At 41.6% G+C, this 24,884-nt stretch overlaps 4 protein-coding genes across 4 annotated transcripts; 2 read left to right on the top strand and 2 right to left on the bottom strand.

Annotated features, from left to right (window-relative positions):
* Positions 1-2,472: 2,472 nt before the first annotated feature.
* On the top strand, positions 2,473-6,862 carry LOC104419361. The gene is made up of 5 exons (XM_010030999.3): positions 2,473-3,226; positions 3,324-4,525; positions 5,474-5,887; positions 6,004-6,239; positions 6,345-6,862. Exons 1-5 carry the CDS (start codon positions 3,060-3,062, stop codon positions 6,597-6,599), a joined length of 2,274 nt encoding a protein of 757 aa, XP_010029301.2. The 5' UTR covers positions 2,473-3,059; the 3' UTR covers positions 6,600-6,862.
* A 1,097-nt stretch (positions 6,863-7,959) lies between these two features.
* LOC104419360 (protein FEZ) lies at positions 7,960-10,551 on the bottom strand. The gene is made up of 3 exons (XM_010030997.3): positions 9,813-10,551; positions 8,911-9,212; positions 7,960-8,812 (listed from the first exon to the last, which is right to left on the bottom strand). Exons 1-3 carry the CDS (start codon positions 9,991-9,993, stop codon positions 8,135-8,137), a joined length of 1,161 nt encoding a protein of 386 aa, XP_010029299.2. The 5' UTR covers positions 9,994-10,551; the 3' UTR covers positions 7,960-8,134.
* Positions 10,552-16,271: 5,720 nt separating this feature from the next.
* Positions 16,272-21,725, bottom strand: LOC104419359 (protease Do-like 8, chloroplastic). The gene is made up of 14 exons (XM_010030996.3): positions 21,387-21,725; positions 21,034-21,158; positions 20,262-20,344; positions 20,058-20,156; positions 19,891-19,957; positions 19,470-19,545; positions 19,285-19,351; positions 18,437-18,654; positions 18,154-18,221; positions 17,922-18,001; positions 17,657-17,743; positions 17,439-17,546; positions 17,107-17,254; positions 16,272-16,640 (listed from the first exon to the last, which is right to left on the bottom strand). Exons 1-13 carry the CDS (start codon positions 21,584-21,586, stop codon positions 17,126-17,128), a joined length of 1,407 nt encoding a protein of 468 aa, XP_010029298.2. The 5' UTR covers positions 21,587-21,725; the 3' UTR covers positions 16,272-16,640; positions 17,107-17,125.
* A 1,139-nt stretch (positions 21,726-22,864) lies between these two features.
* Positions 22,865-24,884, top strand: LOC104419358 (40S ribosomal protein S9-2). The gene is made up of 3 exons (XM_010030995.3): positions 22,865-22,977; positions 23,444-23,825; positions 24,451-24,884. The coding sequence occupies exons 1-3, from the start codon at positions 22,950-22,952 to the stop codon at positions 24,632-24,634; spliced, it is 594 nt and encodes a 197-aa protein (XP_010029297.1). The 5' UTR covers positions 22,865-22,949; the 3' UTR covers positions 24,635-24,884.

Genomic DNA, 24,884 nt, shown 5'->3' with positions numbered 1-24,884 from the left:
TAGATATAGAATAATAAGCCGTGTGCTTATTCTTTCCTACGCATCGTCGGTCTTTGGAAGATCTAATTAGCTTACAGGTGCGTGATAGACTTCTAGCTGTCTCGCATGTTATAGGGCCATGTTGTACTGATTTGGAAACTCATATTGTTGCGGTGGATGAACTTGTCCATCTTTCTGGCCATTCCTGGTTATTATAAATGCTCGATTTGCAGATGGGGCATAGTTTTTACAGGGGAAAATGGAGGTTGGGGAGAAGGTTCATGCAGCATGGAGTGATTATCAAGGAATTGCCCGCAAGAATAAGAATGGAAATTAGGTGATTGATCGAAAGATGTTTGTCTCCATTCTCCTTCTCATCTGTACTCTATATCTAACGCCGGTGCCTACATTTTCGAATGCCCTTTGAACGATAGGTGGTCGCGGAGCAACTCGATTATTGTAAGGGAGACTGGTCCCTTTCGACAAAAGAATTGTATCGTACTTGGCTCGTCTAATTGTTCGAGACTAGGACAGATGAGAAAAAACGCGACGAACAACATGTGCGAGTGAATTGCTTCGACTGGATATCGAAAGAGATAGAGAAAACGACGAGGGACGGGAGAGGGGGATGTTGGAGGATGAATTCATAGTAAAAAAAGAGCTTGATGGGCGCGATTTGAGAGCCCGCCATCCGTGGTGGAAGGGGTAAAATGAAAGAAACGTCTTTGCACATGGAAAGACGATAAACCATGAAAATAGGGGGGATTGCGAGGCGGAATTCAAACATAGTGTTCTCACGAGCAAGCCAGTTCTTCCAAAAAGTCAAATCTTTGCTTTCACTCAGAGGACGCGGATACACGTAGGATTCTTGTCGTACTATTAAATTTAGGGTCTTCTTTATTTCACCTGTCAACTTTATCTTTTTTTCTCCATAGGTGAAGTTAATAATGTTCTCGTGACTCCGTCCATCCACAACGCGTTTGGAAGAATAAAAGCGGGGGTATGGCAGTGGAGGTCCTAATTCGCATGAGACTGCTTCGCATGGAAGTTTCGTTTCTCATAGCTAACCTTAGCTGGTATGAAAACCACGTTATTTGTCTGTTTCAAACAGGTCGGCATGGGTCTGAAAACAAAGTCTTTGTTCCCTCATGGAGTTCACGTCAATTCCCTTCTCTTCTTTTCTTTTTTCCTATATGATCGGAAAAAAAAAATCACCTTAAATAGGCAAAATACAAAAAATAAAATAAAAAAATACATGGCCCGTGTTTTTCCTTGAACGGTCCGGATCGGGGCCAGAGGAAACTTCACTTATGTGTCGGAGTTACAACCATGGATATCATCCACCTTCACATGTAGTTAATTTTGCATGTGATGATGTTTGTAATAAATAGCCCTTTTGGGATTAGTGTGTGGGTTGAAATCTAAGTAATGCCTTCGACATGAGATGTATTGAAATCTCACGGATATCTTGTGCGTAATAATGCAAACACACATTATCTTCTTAATCTATAAACCAATATTCTGCTCAAGCCAAAGAAAGAAGAAATCTCACCTTACCACTAATGCTCAAGCCAAAGAAAGAAGAAAAAGAAAAGGAACGGATACTCATCGCATCATGCTTTTTCTTTTTCCCGATTTGGAAATTTATAAATTGGTATGCATAAAAAGTCGTGGGCTACAGATGGATGAATCATATTCAATATTCCAACTAGATAAGTAATCTCATAAATAAATTGTTGATATGAACAGTATGCAATTATAAATGTCTTGATCCAAAATAAAGTTCTAGATAACTATACTATTTTGCTAGCAAAATTCAATTTCAAACATGGATATCATCCACCATCAAATGTAGTTAATTATGCATGTGATGACGTTCATAATAAATAGCCTTTTCGGGATTAGCACGCATCAAAATCTAGGTAATGCCTTTAATATGAGATCGTTTCACCTAATGTATCGAAGTCACATGAACATCTTCATATGTGTAATAACTCAAACACATATTATCATCACCTGAGTAATAAACCGATATTTCGTTCAAGCCAAAGAAAGATGAAATCTCACCTCACCCCTTATGCTTAAGCCAAAGAAAGAAGAAAAATAAAATAAAATAAACGGACACCCATCACGTCATGTTCCTCCTTTTCCTCAATTTGCAAATGGGATTCGTAAATTTACTAATCTGGTAATGCTATTTATGCTAATACCAATATATTAAATTGGGATGCATAGTAAGTCGTGGGCTACAGAAGGAGAAAACAAATTAAAAATTCCAGGCCGGTAAGTAATCTCATAAAATAAATTGTTGATATGAACAGTACGCAATCATAAATGTCTCGATCCTAATCGAAGTTCTAGACGTCTTCCCAAAAAATTGAAGGCAAAAAAAAAGAAAAAGAAGAGGAAATATAATTCAGTTTCCTTGCGCGTGTTACCATTAAATTGACCGACTAATAGGGCTAGCCCCCGCCTCACGGTTCGTTGGGGTTTTTTTCACTTTCCCCGGTCGTCTTCTTGAAATATTCTTCGTTCTAATAATGGCGATCCGGTCGACCTACAATCTGCTCCCCCTCTCCCTCCCCCTGCCATCAAAACCCGATACGAAAATCAAAGACGTAAACTTTCCATTTTAACCACATCTCTCTCTCTCTAGAGGCGGAAGCCGACCTCTCAACTGATGAAAATCTCTACTCTCCGTGCGCTTCCGACAGGACGGCGCTGAGGATCCCGTGGGATCTCTCGAAGCAACCCGACCGAGAACTCGCGGGAGTCCCAGAAAAGCCGCTGACACGTTCTTTTCTCTCCCCTCCCCCCTCTGCCTTCGCTGCCTCTCCCATCTCGATTAGGTGGACTCTCAACCTCTGGTGAATCGGATACACTGCATGCACGGCGTTGAATTCCTCCCCCCAGCGAGGGTCGGTTCTCTCTGTCGAAGGGTGGGAGGTCCCATTCCGCCTGTGAGGATTTTTTCAGCGCCTGTCGTCGAGAGTTCCGTTGAACACTGCCCTCGCTCTCAATCGCGCTCTGCTTTTTTGCTTCGAGCTGAATAAAGAGATCGGGGTGATGGGGTTAAATTGATGGGCTCGCCAAGGAGGGTTCTTCTCAACAACCCGTTTGATTTGGTGAGGATGGGTCATCGAAACGGGGGTGTGTACCGGAATCTGGTTCTGTTTGCTGGGTCTTTCTGGGTCTACTTCACGTCCCTGTTCGGTACTCTGTTCTGGGTTGTCAACAGGTTCCTGAGGTAACAGAGTCGTGAGTTTTATGGTTTCCCTTTGATTTTCGATTCTGGGCCTAGTCGGTTTAACTCTGTTTTTTGTTTGTTCGTTGTTACTTGTTAGACACAAAGAACGCGGGATCCCTCACGAGGAATTGAATGAAAATCCCGATCCCGGAGGATCGATTGCTGCCGCCACTCATGTTCCGGAAGATAACGGCCCAATTAGTTCAGGTACAGAGGAAGCAGCGGATGATGTTGCCGAATGCGAGGGTTCGTCGCTTGATAAAATCACTCAGGAAAGCCCACCGAAGTTCTTGTCATTCAAGTTTCGGACTTTTGAAGAATTCGCTAAGGACGGTGCAAGTGGCGCCAATTCCACTTTCCGGGGAAAGAATCTCCCGTATGAATCGCTTTCCGAGGAGAATTTCAGAGAGGAAACAGAGGATTTGAGTTCTCCTGTGGAGGGCTGGAGTATTGATTCCGGAATAGATTCTTTTTCTGACAAATTCAATTGTACGTTCGAGTTTTCGCCCAGAAAGGGCGCTATCAAAGAGATAGAGGAACCAGAATTTGTTCATGAAGAAAAATCTGATCTTGCACAGGAGAATTTCAACACGGAAAACAGAGCATGGATCAAGGAGGGCTTTTATTCGCAGGAAGAGGTACTAAAGGAGCTCAAGAGCAATTTGATTGATGATAAAGATGCTTATGAGAAATTCCAGTTCCTTTTAGATAGAGACTTGCTTTTTTCGGACACGGACTCTGACTCCATGAGCTCGAGCCATGATTTCTCGGTTATGAGCCGCTTATTGGATTCCAACAGCGATGATTTCTTTTCAGAGAGAGATCTCGACGAGGTTCATGAGCATCAAGATGGGAACGTTGCCGACAGCGATGCCGATGATGAAGACGAGGAAGAGCTCGAACATTCCGAGAAACGACCACATGACAAGGACTGCGAAAGTCCCAAGCTTGAAGAGTTGGAAGGCAAAGAGGGCGCAGAGGATAAGAGCTACGACAAACCCGGTTCAGCGGACCACTCTGAATTGGACGGCGAGGGCTCGAATTGCGACCTCCTGTGGGAGCATCAGGACTTGATAGAGCAGCTCAGGATGGAGCTGAAGAAGGTGAGAGCCACCGGCCTGCCCACGATCCTCGAAGACTGCGAGTCCCCCAAAATCACGGACGACTTGAAGCCGTGGAAGATCGACGACAAATTCCAGCGGGAAGAGAAGATGGGCGAGCTCCACAAGATTTACCGGAGCTACCGCGAGCGCATGCGCAAGTTCGACATCTTGAATTACCAGAAGATGTACGCACTAGGTCAGTCTGCTAGCTCTTCAATAGTAGTAACCATCTTGAGATTCCATTCTTCTCTAGGTAAAAATAAAAAGATAAAAAAAAAACCAGTAGTTTCACAGATTATCATAGCTGGGGTTGATTCTGAGAAAGTGTATGGTCATAATAATGGGGGCCAAAACCATGCCACCGATTCAGTCCATTCTCAATCGATTGGCATGAATTACCCTCCCAACCAACTTTCAGAAGTCTAATATAAGTTAAAGTATTGAGAAGGACCCCACCCGATCTGATTACCCAGGGGGCACTGGGAAAAGCACGACACCTTTCGGATCACAGACATTATGATGACAGTCACGTTATGTAGTCACGCTATGTAGGTACGATGAGAAAGGAATCGATGTTTTGTTTAGCATTTGTTAGGAAACCCTGCACATGCATACATCAGTATAAGAGAGCACTCATTGGCCCATCAGATCGGATGGCCTTTCTGTCGATGCCAGTGGATCTTCGATCCTTTGCCCAAACCTAATGATTTTTCGTATGAGCTTTTGATGCAAAAGCTTTACTTTAGAGACGTATCAGTAAGACGCACCATTACATGTACCCTGGATCTTTTCTGTTCTCTTTTTTTATTTGCATAAAAGAATTATGGTTAGTTAAAGGTGCACATCAGTCTGCTCTGTTGCAATTAAAGCTACCCGAAAGTTCTCTGCTTTGGACCATCTCACGGGGAACCGCTTTCTCCTCTGCTCCGTAAATTAACTTGCAAAATTCAACGGTTCCTAAAAAGTTCCCGTGTCGAATGAATGACTTTTACGGCCACAACCGTTCAAAAGTCCGACTTACCTTTTCCTAGGACGATTTTTTAGTCATCAGTCCATTCAACTGTCTGGTCTTCTTTGTTGTTTGACGCACTTATAGTTGATCAATGGGTCAGACTTGAGAACCTACTTGTTTGGCATGCTGCAGGTTTTCTACGGTCAAAGGACCCGCTTAAGTCGCTCTCGAGACACAATTCTACGGGCCCGGCAATCGCTTCCCTTCTGTCACAGAGCTTTAAGTTGTGCAAGGAGAAGAAATCTGAAAATGACCCGACGATGAAGTTCGTTAGAGAACTGCATAGCGATTTGGAGATAGTGTATGTTGGGCAATTGTGCCTCTCTTGGGAATTTCTTCACTGGCAATATGTGAGGGCTCTAGAGCTATGGGATTCGGACCAGTATAATGTGCGCCGATACAACGAAGTGGCAGGAGAATTTCAACAGTTACAAGTGCTCATGCAGAGATTTCTGGAGAACGAACAATTTGAAGGCCCGAGGGTGCAATATTACGTCAAGACTCGATGCCTTCAGCGCAATCTCCTGCAGGTCCCTGTAATGAGAGGTCAGCAATAGCTACTTTTGTTATTATCGATCCATTTTGACGATAATTTTGTTTGAAATAGTTGGTTTCTCATTACAGGGAAATAATACTTACTATAAGTTAATTTTGAGATGCAGAGGACAGTTTGAAAAACAAAAGGATGGCGAGATTAAAAGGGAAAGGTGACTACGCCATCAATAGCGACGAGCTGATAGAGATCTTAGAAGAGTCTATAAGAATATTTTGGCGATTCATCCGAGCAGACAAAGACTCAAGCGCTGCTGCTCAAAAGATTCGAAAGAAGAGCCAACCGGAACTTCAGAATCCAGCAGATTTGGAACTGTTAACACAGGTCCAAGCCATGCTTCAAAAGGTTAGGCATTTATGCATTATTGCAGTCCTATAGATTCTTGGTTTTCGCCCTCCAATCTCATCCAACAGCAGTACTGTTTTCTAATCTGGAATTTACTGAACTCAGAAAGAGAAGAAACTGAAGGAGCTCTTGAGGGGTGGAAACTGTGTGTTGCGAAAGTTTCAAAAGCATCAAGAAGAGACCTCAGACCAAGTCCTGTGCTTTTTTTCTCAAGTGGACATGAAGCTAGTGAGGAGGGTGTTGAACATGTCAAGATTAACGTCTGACCAATTAACGTGGTGTAGCAGCAAGTTGAGCAAGATCGTGTTCGTTCACCGGAAACTACACATAGAGCCCTCGTTTTCACTTTTCCCATGTTGATATATATAGCAGCATAGCAATTTGTTACACTTTTGTAGCTAGATCTCTGATTAGTTGGGCATAAGTTAGAAGAGTCTTCTTGAGAAATTTTTTACCCCATGTACAGCTTCTGTAAAGGGCAATTAGAAAGGAAATTCTTTCTATCGAGAGGAAAATATTGGTCAAAAGCGGCGTGCTTTTTGGACCTCGTCTTCTCAAATTGAGTTTCACCCCAAGAGGAAAAAAAAGAACAGAAACAAAGCAATAATTTTCTCCTGTCAAAAGCAAGTCGTTCAAAGTCAGCCTTGTTCTATTGGAAAGGTGAACTATCTGGTATTTGGATGAGGTTTTGAGTGAAAAATGACCATGCCCTTAGAGTTTTTAGACGGAACAGTTTAATCATGATTCATGCCAAGGCTTTCAGCTTCCAAAAAGCACCGTTGTATCTAAGACAATAATCATACACGGTGGAAGTCACTCGGTGCGTATTCGAGCTTGACCAGGAAACCCTTGCGCTCGAATTCGAGTACGACCAGGGACCCTTTGCGCTCGAATTCAGGTACAAGTAACTCGACTGATATCAACAGCTTTTATAGGTTCGATTTTATTGTTGATGGAGTATATTAGTCTCCTCTAATCCAGTGGAGAAGTTTAGACTCACAGTTTGTATCCAGCAGCATGTAGCATTGTAACCTCAGCCAGAGAATTGTATTGTCAGTCAATAGCAGCACAGAGTCCAAGGTTGATGCTGCAAAGCCAAGACACATCGCTTTTTGATTTCTTCGGCCGTTTGATCTGACCATGCTCTTCTTCTCCATAACGAACTTATCCAATTCTGGTCATGCTCTCGCCCCTCGTGTCTGTCGCGCAGCTGAGTAGTCCCTTGATGAGTGATTAACTTCTTCTGATATACTTCGGCGATGCATGCTGCTTGTTCTCATAAAAACTCTCGGGTTGGCTATTACTGGAACTTCTTCAATGCCTTCTTATTAAATGAATTTGCAGGCATGAGACTCAAATGTCACGTCCTCCGCCTCAAATTTCACTTCCTCTCTTTTCCCAGTAAGTTAGGTAATACTGATGAAGGACTATGCTAACGTCAGTTTGCTAAGGTTCTCTTAATTTCATCTTTTATTCAATCTCTCAACACACATGCATGAACTTATATATCTATTCATTAATTTTTATCTCTGGATGTAGAAAAGTCGATATCTTAATGTCTACTCTGAATACTCAAAAGAGGAGTCTTGAGTGCGCAAGTTTCTGACAGTTTTCTTGCCTTAATACTCTGTTTCTGGTTCTTCACGGTTTGCTTCTGTTCTAAAGTTGCTTGTCAGCTGAAACTGAGCAAAGTGTAATAAGGAGATGACAAAGAGAAGAAGACTTAAAAACGCATTACTTGGAATATAATGTCACTAACAAGTGTAATAGGAGCCTAAGATACTGTACATAAAACAGCATAGATGGATGACAATTTTTCCTGAGATAAGCTCCAAAGTATTTGGCCCAAAAACCAAAAAAAGCAGTGCCTCTACTTATGACGCTCCCCTGATCGATCAATTGTAGCATTTGTTTGTTGAGAAAGCAGTGGACATCTCACTAGGACATGGAGGCGAGTCCCAGGGCATGTTAGAAGGCAAGCTGAAGGGAAAGCCCATCGATCGTGTGGTCGCTGGCCACTGGTTATTCGCATGGACTAAAGCAGGATTCTTCTTCAGTCCGGCTGCCTCCTCTTCGCCACCAATGTTTCCTTGCATCTCGTGGGGCAGACCAATTGAGAAGCCACTGAATTGATGCGAGCCTTCGAAGCTTATGCTCTCAGAGGCCTTGTTGACCTCCCCACCCATCAAGGCAGGGCACATGAGCATAGGGGATGTGTCGGCCGTGCACTTGGTGGGTCCTGGTGGCATATCAAGGGGCGAGAAGATGAAGGCGCTTGGGAGGTCGCTGTTTGAGATGGTGAGGGTTGAGGCTTTAGAGACCGGGGGGTATAGCATGGGCCTGTAGGATTGGACGTCCATGGAATTGAAGCTAGCAGAATTTGGATGGTTGATGGCTGATCCAATCTCTGTGGTGCAGGAAATATTCTCTGAGCTGAACTGAGAGTACTGTGCACCATGGCCTAGCAGATCAGACCCAATAGGTTCGGGTAGCTGAGTTACCCAGGAGTGCGATAGAGCTCTCTGTGCCATTGAGTTGGTTTTCTTGAATATCCTGCAGATAGCCCATGAGTCCTGCAGTTTCAATATATGTTCAAATTACTTGTTAGTCTTTTAGTTTTAATTTAAAAGTAATGCTAGTGAAATTGCGATTTCTTTTTGGTGTATAATACATTTGGAGCGATGTTCTTGTCCAAGAACTTCTTGGGAGGAGCCGAGTCAGTGATGGAAGGGAGGCGGAACTCATGCATCATCCAGTCAGTTTTCATGCCTTTGGCTGCTCGGCCTCTGTAGAACACAAGGGACTTCTTGAGGCCAATGCACTTGGTACCGTCTGAGGAGTAGATAGGCCGGTCAGTCCCGGTCGCCTTCCAGAACCCGGATCCAGTAACTCTGTTTGGGCGCGCGCTGTTCCTATATTTGCGGTCTCTAGGGCAGTAGAAGTACCACTCTTTCTCCCCGGTAGTTGCCAATTCTGCTTCAAGAAAATTGACGAGATGGGGAAAAAACACTGCTTAAGCTTAACTACTAGAGGAGAACCAACCTGAATAAGGTGTCTAAAAGCTTCAAATTATTTGGTATCAACAGGTGGTTCAGCAAAGAAAGTTAATCCCGAAATGTGGAAAAAGATATCTGGGAGAATATAATGTATGACGAACGATTTAAGGATAAGTATGGCTTGGTAGTGCGAACGGTGGCAATCTTGATGTTGAACTTCTGTTTTAGTTCGAAAACAAGCCAAAAGAAGCTGCCAAAAATAGCAAGGTCGCTTGTGGTGTAGTGAACACTTCCATTCTGACATATATGATGTGATAAGGGCAATATAATAAACGTAGTCACTTCAAGAAATAGATCGGGTGAGCTTCAAATGATGTCTGACGGATTAAAAAAACATAAAATTAAAACCAAAGACCACGAAAGACATGGTCTCTTTCTTCATACCATGCATGCACACTCCCACTACCATTGTGAAAATTACACACGCACTGAAGAAACAACAAAAAGGGAGGAGACTTTCAGGCCATGAAGCAATTTCATAAAAAGTGTGACAGTTTTAACTTTTTTCTGTTCTTACTTGGAAGATCCCAAGGATCATATTTGTAGATGTCAACTTGCTTGATGAGCTCAATGGGGAGTGACCTCTGCTGAATCTTCCGCTTGAGATAGAACCCAACGAGCTCTTCGTCGGTGGGATGAAACCTGAACCCAGGCAACATCACATCATCAACCTTCTCTACATCACTCTTGTCCTCCATTTTTTCTCTCCCCTTCGAACACTAAAAAAAAAATCTGATCTTGCAGCCTCCCAGAGACCAGAAGAAACCCAGAAGCTGCTCTGAGCTGAAACTGGCTGAACTCCGCTAGCAACAACTGACAAGTCTCTGTCTCTATCTCTCGCGTGTAAAGAACTCCAAAACAACACCCTTCGGAGCGCTCAAGACATATTATATGCCCTCTCAATCGAAAACGGTTTTGCTTCCGGAGGTTGAGGCGATTCTTGAGGGGGAGATTTTCAGTGGGAGACCGTGTAGGAGTGGGGATAACGATGACTCGGTTGGAGGAGCAGCAGCTTAAGCTTTAAGCTCTCAACACAGGTCAAGAAATAAGACTATCTTGAACCCACCCCCACCATCTCTCGTGGTGTTTAAATCCAAATTAAGGATCTTGAATGACTACAAAAATGGGAAGTGTCGGAAAAAGGGAGAAAAAAAGAAAAAACGAACTCAGAATCCTGTTCATACTGTTGTATCGCCAAGCTTTTCTGCTCTCTCTCTATGTCTCTCTCTCTGTCTCTCTCTCATGGGGCTGGATTCATGCCAACTTTATCTTCAAATCAGGGAACTAGATGACAATGCATAATGCCAATGCAATGGCTTTCCATGCTCCATTAAACTATTCATTCTTGAACAGTTTCTTGTTTAGCTATACGTTGGCAGGATCAACTCCCAACACACGCACTACAGAGAGCCAAAGATAAAAAAAAATTAATCAAAGACGATATTTCCATTAGAATATTCTGGCAAAAGATATGATTATTGGGTTTCCGCTTGATCCCAAATTTCTATTCCATTCTTCTTAAACCTTCTATTCCTCGTCATATTCTGTAAAATGCCAGATATGAACACGTGACCCCGCCTCTGACAGTGGACATTTTAGGATTTCTTAAACAATTCATCATTTTCCATCTAACCAAAGAAGTTAATAATTGATTCAGCTCGATTATCCCCAGTGGGGCCACCCCTCATGTAATCAAAATGAAAGTTTTTGACCCTTTGAAAGGACACGCCCCCCATGACCTCTTTTTCAGTACATAGCTACTTGGCCAAGTTTTAACTTGGACCGCCTCCCTCTAATCAAGTTGCACTCTCAAGACTTTGACTAATTTAACCTCTTAATTACCCCATTAATTACAATCGCTCCAGCGTGAAGCAATAGGTTTAGTAGAGGCGTTGGAGCTTTACCATAACATAACTTCTTTGTTACATGTACTCGCCTTTTTTTGAAGGGTTTGAAACTTCGGAAAAATATCGAGATCAAGATGTTTCACGTTTCATCTCTTGTATTGCCTTTTCGTATCGTTTGCTTTATATACTAGGAGGTTTAATCATTTTGTAAGTATAATTCTCAGATCATGAAGCTAGAGCATTCTTGTTTCTCCAATGGTCAAGACAGAAACGGTGTTAGGCAAACAATTTCGCTTGAAACTGCTCAATGGGTAAATACGTAGGCTGTTCACCAAACCCTAGCTAGAAAAAAGGACACCTTAATTTGGTTGAACTACTTGCACAATTATTACTTCACCTGTAAACCCTAAAATGTATATTATCTATTATTTGTTACATAAACACCTAAAAATTACATGCTTCACATGAATAAAATTGTCTGATCTTTTATTTTCATTTTTCCTTCATAAACGTGAACGACGGGAGAAGGATACATACTGCCACATTGACTGCAATTTAAAAACAAAATTCTGTCTGGACCTGCATCGACAATCAAGTGAAATTGTTGCCTATGTTCACACCAACAATATTTGTATTAATTTTTGGTCTTGTTTGGCCAACGACATTGTTTATCTTTTGAAGATGAATATTCCCTTTGCAATTCCTAGAATGCACACTCTTTTTTTGTGGATGGTCCATCCTTAGGAGAGTGACATTAGAACAAGTCGATTCAAGAGGTTCGTGGAGTACTAGGGGATAATTTTACGATGTCGCTGTTTAGGTAAGGAACTCGTAGACAACTTTGTAAAGGCCTTGTAGTGGGAGTTGCTCGCAGCTCGGGACAAAAGGATTATGACAAACATTAGCAGAGAAGTGCTTTAGAGGCAACGGACCTAGCCCAAGAAGCCTACTGTTTGTATATATATATATATATATATTTGGCTCTAAAATCTTCATTGTGTATATTTGAGTAACGCCACTCATTATCATCTTAGACGATATCCTACGAGTGTGACGTTTATGGTTAGTGATCTTCGAGTTTAAATTTGACAATATTGTGGGTGATTGTTAGCTCATGATGGCCTAGCTTGCGTTTTCGGTGGATTTGGTTAATGAGTGCTTTAGAAACACTTGTAGAATACTTAAACAAGATAAACTTGTCATTTTCAGTGTATCGATCTTTTCATGACATGTGTAATCAGTGCATTGAAAATTAAAATATTTCTTGATCAAGTATGGTTAACAACCGGTTCGGGCGACCATCGTGCTCACTTATGGCTTTGTGTGCAATCGCATCCTTAAAACCCAGTTTAGTTTGTGCAATTTGATCCTTCCAACAATTGTGACTACATGATCTCACAAATGCTGACATCATCAATATGAGATGGTAAAGCTGACTAAAATAGTGCTGTTCGGATGTTTAGGTTATTAGAATTGCACTAGGCAAAGCTATTAGATAGATGAACCTCTTGATTAGGTCATTCGTCTATCACAAACCCTATCAATTACCAGAACATACGATCTTTCTGGCTCATGTAGTCTTCTTTTTTTTTTTGTTTTGGTATTTTTGCTCTCCCTCATATTTGTAACTTGGTTAAAGAGCCAGGTTCTTTAAATCACCTAAGTATCCTAACTATTTAATAGACTTATTATGAACGGCCTGTTACATCACTTTTGCTTTGTAAGTTAAACTAACTCGATAACATTTTCGAAAGGATATCGTTTAAATTCATTTAATGAACGGGCTGATGAAAAAATATTCATTGCATGATGGTAAATATGAGAGGACATTCTCCGGGAGGATTAATATGCGCAATAACTTGATACTTGATTAGTTGAATCTAGTCCAACTGCAAGATACCAATGTATTTCTTTCTAAGCCTGCTAAACCATGCTGCTATAGGGATAAACAGATGATAAACCGTAGAAGACAGTTCTCGAGTCAAAATGGCCGACTGGGAACACCAAATTCAGTGAAACTTCCACCCCCAAAAAAATTGATGTTAGGGCAACCTTGTTTAACACAAATTTTCTGTCTGTTTCCGCTCCACATTGGACTCTGCAGTAACCACCATCCATGCGTGCAACCCAAGTTGGGAAATGAGTCAATAGCTTCGAATTGAAGCTTTGTGTCCTCTTTTTGAGTGTAAGTTTGACCTCTTCCACAGAGTAATGTCCCCTCAGAATTTGCAAATCCACAGGGCTTAATGCCAAACTCTCTTCCGTACTCCCTGAGAAAAATTCGATCGTGGGGTTTGAAAAATAATTTTTTAAAAAAATTTCGATTTTCCCCTCCTAATTAATTTAGTGGAGCTTGAAATTCTGTGTACATTGTCTGGACTAGAGCCCCAGGAACAAAGTAAATAGTATCTCTTCTCTTAGGAGTGCTAAACTGCTACAATTGGTGACTCATGAAGATAGGCTATCCGCTTCGTTAAATACTTAAATATTGATCAAGAAATAAATAATCTTGGGGCAGGAAATTACTAATCATAAAACCTGAGTTTGTGACTATGTACTTTCTCCAAATGCTCCTAGTTATTCTAAGCACGACGACTTCAATTAATGCCTAGTCTTTTCATAATACCAGTTTTAAACCATCGAGCCAAGATCACGAATTTGAATGAAAAATTTAATTCTCACGTGAAACTAAGGGTAAAATAATGCCGACCCGTTCACTAAACAAGTAGCGCAGTCGACTTAACATCAATGTTCACCAATAATATTGTGGTGAAACCATTGATTACCCCATAGATTTCTACATCATGCTTTCAATTTACTCAATCACTTCATGGAACGAACACACAACACACACACACACACACTGCGCGACCTGAGGTTAATCTCTTTGAAAGCAACCGCAAGTCTGGACTTGTTAGGGCTTTAATTGTCCTTATTATTAAACCGCGATTGCTTCTGCAATAAGTCACTTATTCAAATTGATATCTTATTAGGTAGCGATAAGAACCGTTTTAAGCCAACGAAAGAGAGTTCCGTGTATCCATCTTAGAGTGAATAAATAGTGTAATGACTCAATGAGTCAATCGCGGTTGCCTTTCCATGTTAAACTTTTCACATACAAACAACAAATGGTTCGCGAAATGGCACTGATCTTAGGTTGAATTGCTTTCCTGTGATGAATAATGGATCGATGATGCGTGTTTCATGCCGTACCCCTGTGTGAATTATCGGAAACCAAGGGGTGAAAGCCTTATCTAATAACGACCCTTTTTAATACGATTATCGAGTTATTAAGCATGCTCGTACTGCAGCATAGAGGTTGTACTCACCTGATCATACGTTAGGGTTCATTTGAAAGGACATCGGACAACAACAGATTTCGTGCGATGCTTTCCTTTTGCCCCCTAATGCGATTAAGATATCGAGCTATATCAACTAGTTTATAATAGAGCTTCGCTAGAGCGACGCAAGACCTTATCCTGCTTCAGAACTGGAACACAAAGAAGTACAACATCGTATGCTACGTATACGTGTCATTCGCGTACAAATACAACGTATATGATATATGACAAACGGGATGTGTACAAACAGAAAATGGCTGCAAGATCAAGCACCTGTCAGATTGATCGAGATGTTTATGATTCCTGGTCCCAGTATAGAGACCTAGAACTGAAGGGAAAAGGACCCATAAAGGCTTATGAACGCATTGGGATTTCTATTGTCTGAAGGATAAAAAATTCTTGACCACATGAAACCCATTTAAAAAATTTTACACCCCTCCAAAGAAAATTTAGCTCATTTTCATATTAGGTGTAGAGTCTTCTTTGGTTGGCTTGGATTGCTGGAGACCTAGAATGAGGGCCCTCTTGCTCAAGTGGAATTTACCTATCGCTTGATTGGACGTGCCATCATCGCGTTATAATCTAACCAATGATAACCAAATCGGTGTGGATATTGGAGGCATTCGTGATGGGATTACAATGTCACCTGGTTTCAAACTATATTTTCCACACGTAATTAACTGGGACCCCAAAAGAAGAAAATAAGAAAATGCTGTCGAGAGAATCTGTCAGAGCAAATACGCAATTGGACTAGATGCATGATAATCTCGTCGCTCAATTCTTTTACTAGAACCACCATACTAATCGATGGAAGGTGATGAGACATTTTGCGAACGGTAACTCCACTTTTAAATGAACAAAGCTGATACGATCACATAATATATCTCATTGACGCCGAGGATACGTGTTTCGAGTAAGTTGACCAAGTCATGAAGTCGTTCAAACTCAGTTATAAGAAGAATTGAACTTGTATCAGTAAGCCTAATCGTGCTACATGTGTATTCTTTAGCCAGGTTAAATGGATGATTCGATGCCTCTAAGCCATACATTTGACGACGAGCATTTCCATCGGGTTGATAGCTAGGGCCGTCAAAAATATTGCATGAGTCTCGTGGTATGACCTTAGACCCGATCATCTTTAAAAAAAAAGGAGAAAAAAACAGATGCAAATATACACAGCTTTTGGCTATCTTCTTGCGGGTCTAACATATATTCTGCAGTTCGGTGGTAATTGCGCAGAACATATGGTCATATCAAACCATTGCTACGCGCAAACAAAACCGAAACAGTCGTCAGCTGAACAGCAACGAAACCTTATCGAGACAGACAAACACAAGCATCTCAAGCCGTAGGTTCGCATGTTCCCACCCGTTCACAGACTCTCTCGATGCGCTTCCATTGTATCACCCGGACAAATGGCCACAGGGACATGAACGCACGTCTTAATAGAACAAACGTCGGCTTCCATACAGAGGCGCGCACATGCCTTGAACGCGATGAGTCCTGTGAACTCCTCATTAACACAAGGCACCGAAATTTTCGGAACACGGTTTCCTTTGATGTGGACGAGCTGAATGCGATGTTAACATGAAGTTCCCAGTTCCAGAAGATCGTGTTCATACGGGAAACAGTCGCCAGCCGCCTATTAATCAATAGCAAACTACTGCGTCTTCGCGTGGACTTAAGGTCGACTCACGGTCTGAGTACATGCGGTTTCACCACCCATGATCTACAATGTCGCGTCTACCCCATTGGACTCAGGTTTTTTCATTCAATCATTGAGGTTTCTCACCCAGGAATAAGATGGAATGCATTTAAATTTGTCTAGTGGGGTGGGGCTTTCTTGAGAACAGTTTTAGAGTAATGCATGACATGGTATGAAAGCGAAAACATGCATGAAATTTTGATGACCCGGATTTTCTCCATGAATGTAAATCTTCCATATTTGTCCAATCTTCATTTGCATGACGTCCGTAAATGAAACGTCTCCGTTCCTTCTTGTTTGTCTCTCATGCCGCTGCTGATCCTCTGTGTAAGCTTTAGTCCTACTCTCAACGACTCATGAAAGTTGCTGATTCTATTCTAGCTCGTGCTTCGTTCTCAAGAAGTGGTTCAACTTGCACTCACTAATTTTCCTCCGCCAATGTCACTACCTGCCTGCATTCGAGTCTCAAGTTACGCCGTATCATCAAACCATGAGAAAAGCTTCATAAAAAGGATGAACTCTAATAGGTGCCATCTACTATAGTCGGAATTGCCTTTCTGCAATTACCTCTGTGTCTTCTCACGAGCTTACCAAAACGAATGAAGTACTTTGCCACTAAAGTATGTATCAAACCAAATCATGTAAATCGAAATCTAAATTGAATGTAGAAGAGGTCTCTGCAACAAAACGAAATGGCACAGGAGAGGAAGAACGAAAGAACTAACGAGCGCTAGACTCTACCTATGAAATCACCTTCCTTTGCATATAAACTATGACATGGGCACGTTAGAAATTTTCTCGCAATGACCTTTCATTCCAGATATGCATTTATCAGTGCACGATTCCCATCATGTGCTGAGACAAAACCTCTCCTCTGTCAGGACGAAAAGGTATAAAACTAAAAAATCTATGACAAACCTGATGAAGGGTAATTTTGTCACGAACTCCTTTCCTCCAAAGGTATAGGCAGCTCCAAATACTCGCTGGCTCTCTGAATCTTTAGCGTTACCTTATCCCCTACAGTGTAGTCATCCAACACCTTCTCCAACTCTGCTTTGCTTTTAACCTGAGCAAGAAGTTTTCCTCTTATTACCAAATTATTAAATCAAATCTAATCATGATTCAGGAGGATTTCTCCGACGAAGACCAACAATGAGGTCGTAGTATATCTTAATTTCGTCACATAAGATAGGGAGAACTCCTGGATGGTTAATGCTCATGAATTTACATAGAAAGGAGAAGAGGCTCACAGGTTTGCTGTCAACTGCTACAATGATGTCGCCAAGTACTATATTACCAGCAAAGCCCCTAGTCGTGGGTAGTAACCCCACTTTCGCAGCTATGCCATTCACAGGAACCTACAGAACCATTCATCAAGTAACATAGCCAAATGAATTACCAGGAAAACAACTGGAAATTGGAGATGATATGAATTTGGAACTTTCCAGACAGTATCCCAGAATATCACCTTGAGTATGAGAGCTCCACTACGAACATTCAGTTGATTAGCAACTAGTTCAGGAGCAATATCTACATTGAGTCCAGCTCGGACAGCCTGAAATTAAGGAAACAAATGCGCCAAACCAGTTCTTAGCTCTGGCACTACCAGGAGAAGGTTGATGAGAACTTTTCATGCTTTTAAGTCTATGGTTTTGGGCCACGACTTGAACCGTTCAAGGCTGTTGGTTTATATTAAAATATAAAAGCAATAGCAAGATGTCAATAAACCTTACTTTACCAAATTCAATCAACTGTGGCACAATCTTGAGGACAGTAGATGATGGAATGGCAAAACCTACGCCTGCTGATGTCCCTGTGATACCAAAAGGAGACCTAAGATCAACATGACAATTGAAACAGATACATAAATAAGACTGTCAGGGATCAATGTGTAGCAATGAGCAAGCCAATGAAAAATGAGGAAACCTTTCGACATACTAATATGTTTGACTATAGGATAATTACCTGTCTGAGTAAATATAGCAGTATTAATCCCTATTAAATTTCCTTTGGCATCCAGAAGAGGACCTCCACTGTGAAAAACAGAAATACCAGAATAAGGAATGAGAGACCAGATACAATACGATCTATATTTATTTATCTCATTTTAACACAAGATTGGAGAATTGCTTTCATTAGCTTTTGCAGTTCCAAGTAAAGGAGGGAACTTGACATTGGAAACAAGCTTGTAACCCTTGGATGACGAAAATGCTATGAGTAAGAGCCTAGAGAGTAGGACCAAACTCACCTGTTCCCAGGATTAATGGCCGCATCTGTCTGAATCCCCCCACCTATTGTTACTCCAGTTTGACTAAATATTTCTCGGTTAAGTCCACTTATAACACCAACTGTAAGTGTGTGATCAAACCCAAATGGATTTCCTATTGCTAAACATTGCTGCCCCACCTTCAAAGAATTTGATTGCCCGACTTTAACAGGCTTCAATAGATCTTTAGAGGCTTCTACCTGGGAAGAAACATATAATAATTGGATGAATCATATCCCAGTCCAACAATACATGAAAAATTAACCTAACAAAGTAAACACATATGGAAGACTAGCTTGCTTTAGCGCATAAAATGGAAACTCAACTCGTCTACCAGTATCTGTGGTTGTCTATGAGATAGAATTGGTGGTATCTGATTAAAGGAAATGAAACTACACACTGTAACACCAAAAATAATTTGTTTGGATCTATTCCAGTAATGTGGTCACTTTCTGTGTTTGTGCATCGTCACCCTTGTAAAACAATAAAGCAGTAAGAAGTCAGTGAAGCTAAGCGGGTTAAAATACTACAGAACCCCATTACTTGATCTCGTGACCTTTGATAACTCAACTGCATCTCTATATAGATTGGAAGAACAACAATCAAGTAAGTTATGTTGTCTCCTGAATAGCAATTTTACACGGTGAATTGTTTTGATGCCCTATCAATGCAACATTCTACAAGGCCACAAGGCTAGAAACCATGTCAGTTTCGCTGGTTCACTAGTCAACCCAAGAATGCCACACTATACATTCTACTAGCAATGCCTATCCAACAAACAATAAGTTAACAGCAACCTTCTGACTTTTGTCATCTATTCATCAACTCACCTTCAAGACAGCAAGATCTTTAGCACGATCGGCACCAACCAGCTGGCCCTCAAAGTTCTTCTGGACCCTTCAAAGGATCAGTTGACAAAAGATAATTACATTAAAGATATGACCCCCGCCTGGAGATGGATTCAAATGCTGGAAATGGTTTCACTTGCTAGTTTAAGCAAGGACCAAAAGCTCACCCATCTGATGCTAGAATGTTAACACGTGCTACAACTTGGCCAAGTTTTGCATTTCTTGAAAGTGCACTGCCGATAACTGGCAAAATTTGAACATGTCAATATACTGCCTAAAGAGCCTACACTGATAGATTCAGTTTGGAGAGAGAGAGAGAGAGAGAGAGAGATCCTGTCGAACAGCTTCCTTTCAATTAACTTCAGTGCTTATGACATACTGGGGTTAAAGCAAAGACACTAAAAACATTTCGAACAGGAAGCACTCTAATAGATAGGTTGCAGTCAAGATTTTGCAGTCGAATGGATGGTCATTAAATATGGATGATAAATGTGGCCACTCAACTTAGGTAAAACAATAGCTTCATAACAATGAAATGTCCAGTATAATCTGCTGGATGGCATCAAGCAAGTGACCTTAAGCCCTTACCATGATAGTTAGTAACAATATGTCCCTGTTCATCCCAGACGACTCCTGAACCATTTCCTTCTGGAATCTGGCAATAAATAAGCCAACAGAAGCCTATAGATAAAGCAGAACATGGGAAGGTAAATAATAGAAGACAAACACAAATCACAAGAAAGCAGCTGTAATACCTCAACAGCACCAGTTATGTTAAGCTGCGGGCGCAATGTTACATCAAAAATGTTGACGACGGAAAAGGTGTTTATCTCAAAGAGATTGGCAATTCTTTCCTGTCAATTCAATGACTATCAATTACCCCTCACAAACATCACAAGAAAAGAGTGACTATCATGGATGACTGGAAAAACTATAAGTAGGGGGAAAAAGGTTGTCACCTCAGCTGGGAAGAGTGACCCAGAAGGAAAAACGGGAGGGGTTACTTCTTCAAGTGTCACTGATGGATCCCCTAAAGCCTTTGCTACACATGCATTGCATATTTATGGTCAAAACTCAAGCATAATCAAGAGATTTCCGCATACAATTACTAAAAGGATGGCGATTCTTTATCCAATAGTGCCACTATTAATCAATCAAATCAATTTCAGGCAAAGTTTACAGATAGAACTAGCAGGATGGTCACTGGCCAATTTTTTTTTTTTTTTCTACAGGTAAATGGCAACTAAACTTCGGCAACTCTCTCTCTCTCTCTCTCTCTCTCTCTATAACACACACACACACACACACACACACAAAAGTAAGAGCAGAGTTAATTGCGCTCCCATACTGCTTTTCTCCCATTTCTTGCAAATATCAGTAAACATGCCAACTTCAATGCATGTCTCGACAGGGGTAACAGGGTTATTAAAACCAACTTCGTTTTCACTCCTTTAAGCGACCACGATACAGATTTGTGTCAGGCAAGCATTTTTCAACCGTTGGCTTGAGTGTTACAACGAATTGGCATACTGGCCAAGAGAGATCTCCAACAGTGCCACAAGCTCTGGATAGCGAGTACATTAGCTCTCTTCTGGAGCCACATTGCAGGTAATCATTTTCTCGAAATTTCAAGTCAAATTCGAACGAAACATGATTGACATTATGGCTACGAAAGGAATGCAGTCAAAAGAGTCAATTGAGAGTGGGGGAAAAAAGCAGAACAGCTCCAACCTGATAAATACCTTGAAGGATGATACCACGAGTACATGAACGTACTCGCGAACAGCATTCGCCGCGTAGTGAACGAAAAATTCTTCCGCACCAGTTCACCCAAATCCTCAACAGGATCTACCGTTCTGCCCAGCATTCAAAACAACAAAAAGATTGAATTTTTTCTCTTCACAGAGAATAGGACGAGGAATGGGAAAGGCGACAGTGCAATTGTCGGCTTTGATATGATCCCCCGAAGTTAATTCGCTCGTTCATCCATTCAGTTCGGAACCGCATGGCCTCCGCCCGACCCGAATGCACTTCCTTGTCTCCGCCCCACTTGAAGGGTCGAAAAGAGGGAGGAAAGTCTTTACCTCTGAGGAGCCGGAGGGCGGGGCGGCGCGTCGCCTTCGGCGGGGCCGCCGCTCCGGGCCCGAGACGGCGGAGAGCAGGCGGAGGAGACGCCGTCGAAGAAGAGCTGGCGGCGACCCAGGAAGGCCTTGACGGCGGCGGGCTGCGACTGCCAGAGAGGCGGCCGCGAGTTCGGAGCTGCCGATACCATCGCGGTCTGCATTTCTCTTTCCCTCCCTCTTCGCTCGGAGGAAGACGACGGCGGAGATTTTTGCGGCGGGAGTGGGATTGGATATTATGACGAGACAAGACGACAAAGGTCGTCGGAGCTTCTTCCAGTGGCCTGGAAACTGCCTGCAAGGACGGGTCGACGAAGAAGTGTTCGGTTTTTTTTTGCAAGACTTTTGCAAAAAATCACTCTTCATTTTCAATTTAGTTCCTCCATCTTCAATTTGTTCAATCTTTTCCTGATTTTTTCGTAAAAGTTTCAAATAAACCCTTCGCATATTGTTCGTGGGATTCTATAGTTATACTATTGCCTGGATTTTATTTCAATCCTTTTCTTAAATCAACAAAAATGTGCCATCTTTTGATTATTATTTTGTTCATAAATATTACGATAATTCCATGTAATTACATTTTAACTCATGTTATGCATAATAGTATAGGTAGAATCTTGTTTGGAGTTGTATCTTATTGATACTTCTCCTATCTTAATTTTCTTATTTACGGATTTAATTGAATTTAGTCATGAGAGCATGTGGCATAAAAAATTGAAAAATTTATCCATCTAAAATATAAGGAATGAGAAAATTGGTATAAGTATAAATATCTATGGATAAATTAACACCATTTCATGACATCCTTATGGAAACACCTTTTTTTTAATAAAAGAAAAGAAATATTAACTCAATATAACTCTAAATGAGTTTTTATTTTCACTATTATAAAGGTATTAAGCTAAAATAAATTGAGTGAACCTATGGCAATATTTATAAAGACCAAAGAGGTAAAAGAGTAATAAAAAGATTTCTTGTTTATTTTCTTTTTGTTCATTTAGGAAATGGATTGGAATGAATGATATTCTAAAATTTAGGCAATAGTGTTATTATGTAAATATGTGAATAATACTAAATGATTGATTTGATACATCAAAGTATTTCATTAAAAATTTAGGAATGACTTAATAATCACATTGAACGAAATAAAAAGTTTTAAAAATGGCATTGTACATCTGGTCAAATTTTAGAACTACTGGATCTATATTGTCATTTACTCACTTTTGAATATTAAATCATGTTCACCTACTCGCGGGAAAAAAAAAAAAAAAGTGTGAATCTCTATAAGACTAGAGACTATTCCATTGCAACAAAGTCCACGGGCAATAAGAAAACTAGGACGAAAATATTTGGGCCTAGACCGAACCCAACAACGAGGCCGGGCACCCAAAAGCCCATGTCCTTGGCCCACTAGGGCTATTAGGGTTTCGGCATCCTCACGGTATAAAACGAAACGACGAAAGCTTCCCCCTCGTCGTCCATCTCTCTGAGGGGTAAAGCAACCGAGCGGCCAGCCGACGCAGAGCCATGGTGCACGTCAGCTTCTACCGGAACTGTAAGTCCTCCCCCGCTTCCCCGCTTTCCGTTTACCACCGTTCCCGAGCGCATTGTCGCTGCAGTTTCCGGCGGTTCTTGTGTCTGGCTAAGTCGATCGAGCGGTTTCTGCACGCCTTTTCCGTCCTTCAGAAGAGGACGTGCATGTTAAATACTGTACTAGTGCAATGGTGGTGTTTGCTCGGCATCTATGAACAGCCCGTTTTACAAGTAGCTAATCCGACGAAGCAAATCGAGTTTTGATTTCGGGTTATGGGATTTCTTGACCTGTGTAGCGTAGAGAAGATGATTTCGTGTGGCCTTTATGGCCATGATCTTGCAATAGTAAGGTCTTGATTGGGTTATGTCTCTTGTGGGTTTTGTTTGTTTTGTGTGTCCTGTTCTTGGGCAATTGTTACTTTGGACTGTTTGTTTCCTCCATGTTTTGCAGTACTCAAATATTTCCTCTGGGTTTGGGTTTGTTTTAGATGGGAAGACCTTCAAGAAGCCGCGGCGCCCCTATGAGAAGGAGCGGCTCGATGCAGAGCTGAAGCTCGTGGGAGAGTATGGTCTCCGGTGTAAGAGGGAGTTGTGGAGGGTGCAGTACGTATTGAGCCGTATCCGTAACAATGCGAGGATGCTTCTCACACTCGATGAGAAAAACCCGCGCAGGATTTTTGAAGGTGAGGCGCTACTGCGCAGGATGAACCGGTACGGGCTTCTGGACGAGAGCCAGAACAAGCTCGATTATGTTCTGGCTCTCACCGTGGAGAACTTCCTTGAGCGCCGGCTTCAGACGCTTGTGTTCAAGTCTGGAATGGCTAAGTCAATTCATCATGCCCGTGTGCTTATAAGACAGAGGCACATAAGGTATTTGTTACCTCTTGTTCATTTCAGTCTATAACTAGCTCAATTTTTCCGAGCTTTCCTTTTTCACTTGTTTGGGCATAATAGTTAGATGTCTTTGAGTGCATTAAATATGCTTTGAGCATAGTGCCATGTAAAAATTCCCATTTTGATAGCTGAGCATTGGCTAATTTGATGAGATGTTCTAGGTTTATTGAGCAAGGTGCATCTCATTACCATTGGCTCTGGCCTTTACACTTGCTGCTTCTGTGAGTGCTGCCTAATTACAAAATAGAAAGCGTTGAGGAGAATGCTTACTCTAATTTAAATCCTGAATCGACTTCAAAGTGTCATATATTTTCTCTCGATTCTTATCATGTTTCATCAGCACGATGTATTCCAGGATGCCATAATTTTCGCGTGCCTCAATGGTTGGAATTCCCTATTTGAATTGATATTGACGTTGACTTCTAAATGCGTACTGGAGATGCAACTGTTATTGAGGTATATATCAGTAGCTTAGAATGGATCAGACTTGGCATGCTGCTTGCATTATGGGCCTGGGTTTGTGTAAGGGGCTTGTGTGGTTTAATATTAGATGTTAGTAACTTAGAGGTTTCAATCAATAATGATTTGTTTCATTCTGAAGGGTCGGGAGGCAGGTGGTCAACATTCCATCTTTCATGGTAAGGGTTGATTCCCAGAAGCATATCGATTTCTCCCTAACAAGCCCGTTCGGAGGTGGCCGCCCAGGAAGAGTGAAGAGAAAGAACACGAAGGCAGCTTCGAAGAAGGCATCTGGTGGAGATGGAGAGGAAGAGGATGAAGATTGAACCTTAGGCTAGTTCCTGTTTCTGTAAACCGCAACTATGAGCGTCTCCTTTCTCACCTGACCTTTTTGCATCCATCAGGAATCTGGCTTTTTGACCTGAGACAGTGGTCTTTTATACTTTGTTCCGGTAGATCTTCCTACATGTTCTGCAGTTTTGTTTTTCTCGATCAATTCGGATTAGGGTCTCTTTGGTAATGTTCACAATGTTTCGTCCTCTGATTTGGCAAAGAATTAGAGTTCTTTTTTCTCTC

Source organism: Eucalyptus grandis, chromosome 9, assembly GCF_016545825.1.
Source record: "Eucalyptus grandis isolate ANBG69807.140 chromosome 9, ASM1654582v1, whole genome shotgun sequence".
Classification (NCBI taxonomy): Eukaryota; Viridiplantae; Streptophyta; class Magnoliopsida; order Myrtales; family Myrtaceae; genus Eucalyptus; species Eucalyptus grandis.
This window is presented reverse-complemented; position numbering and strand designations above follow the sequence as displayed.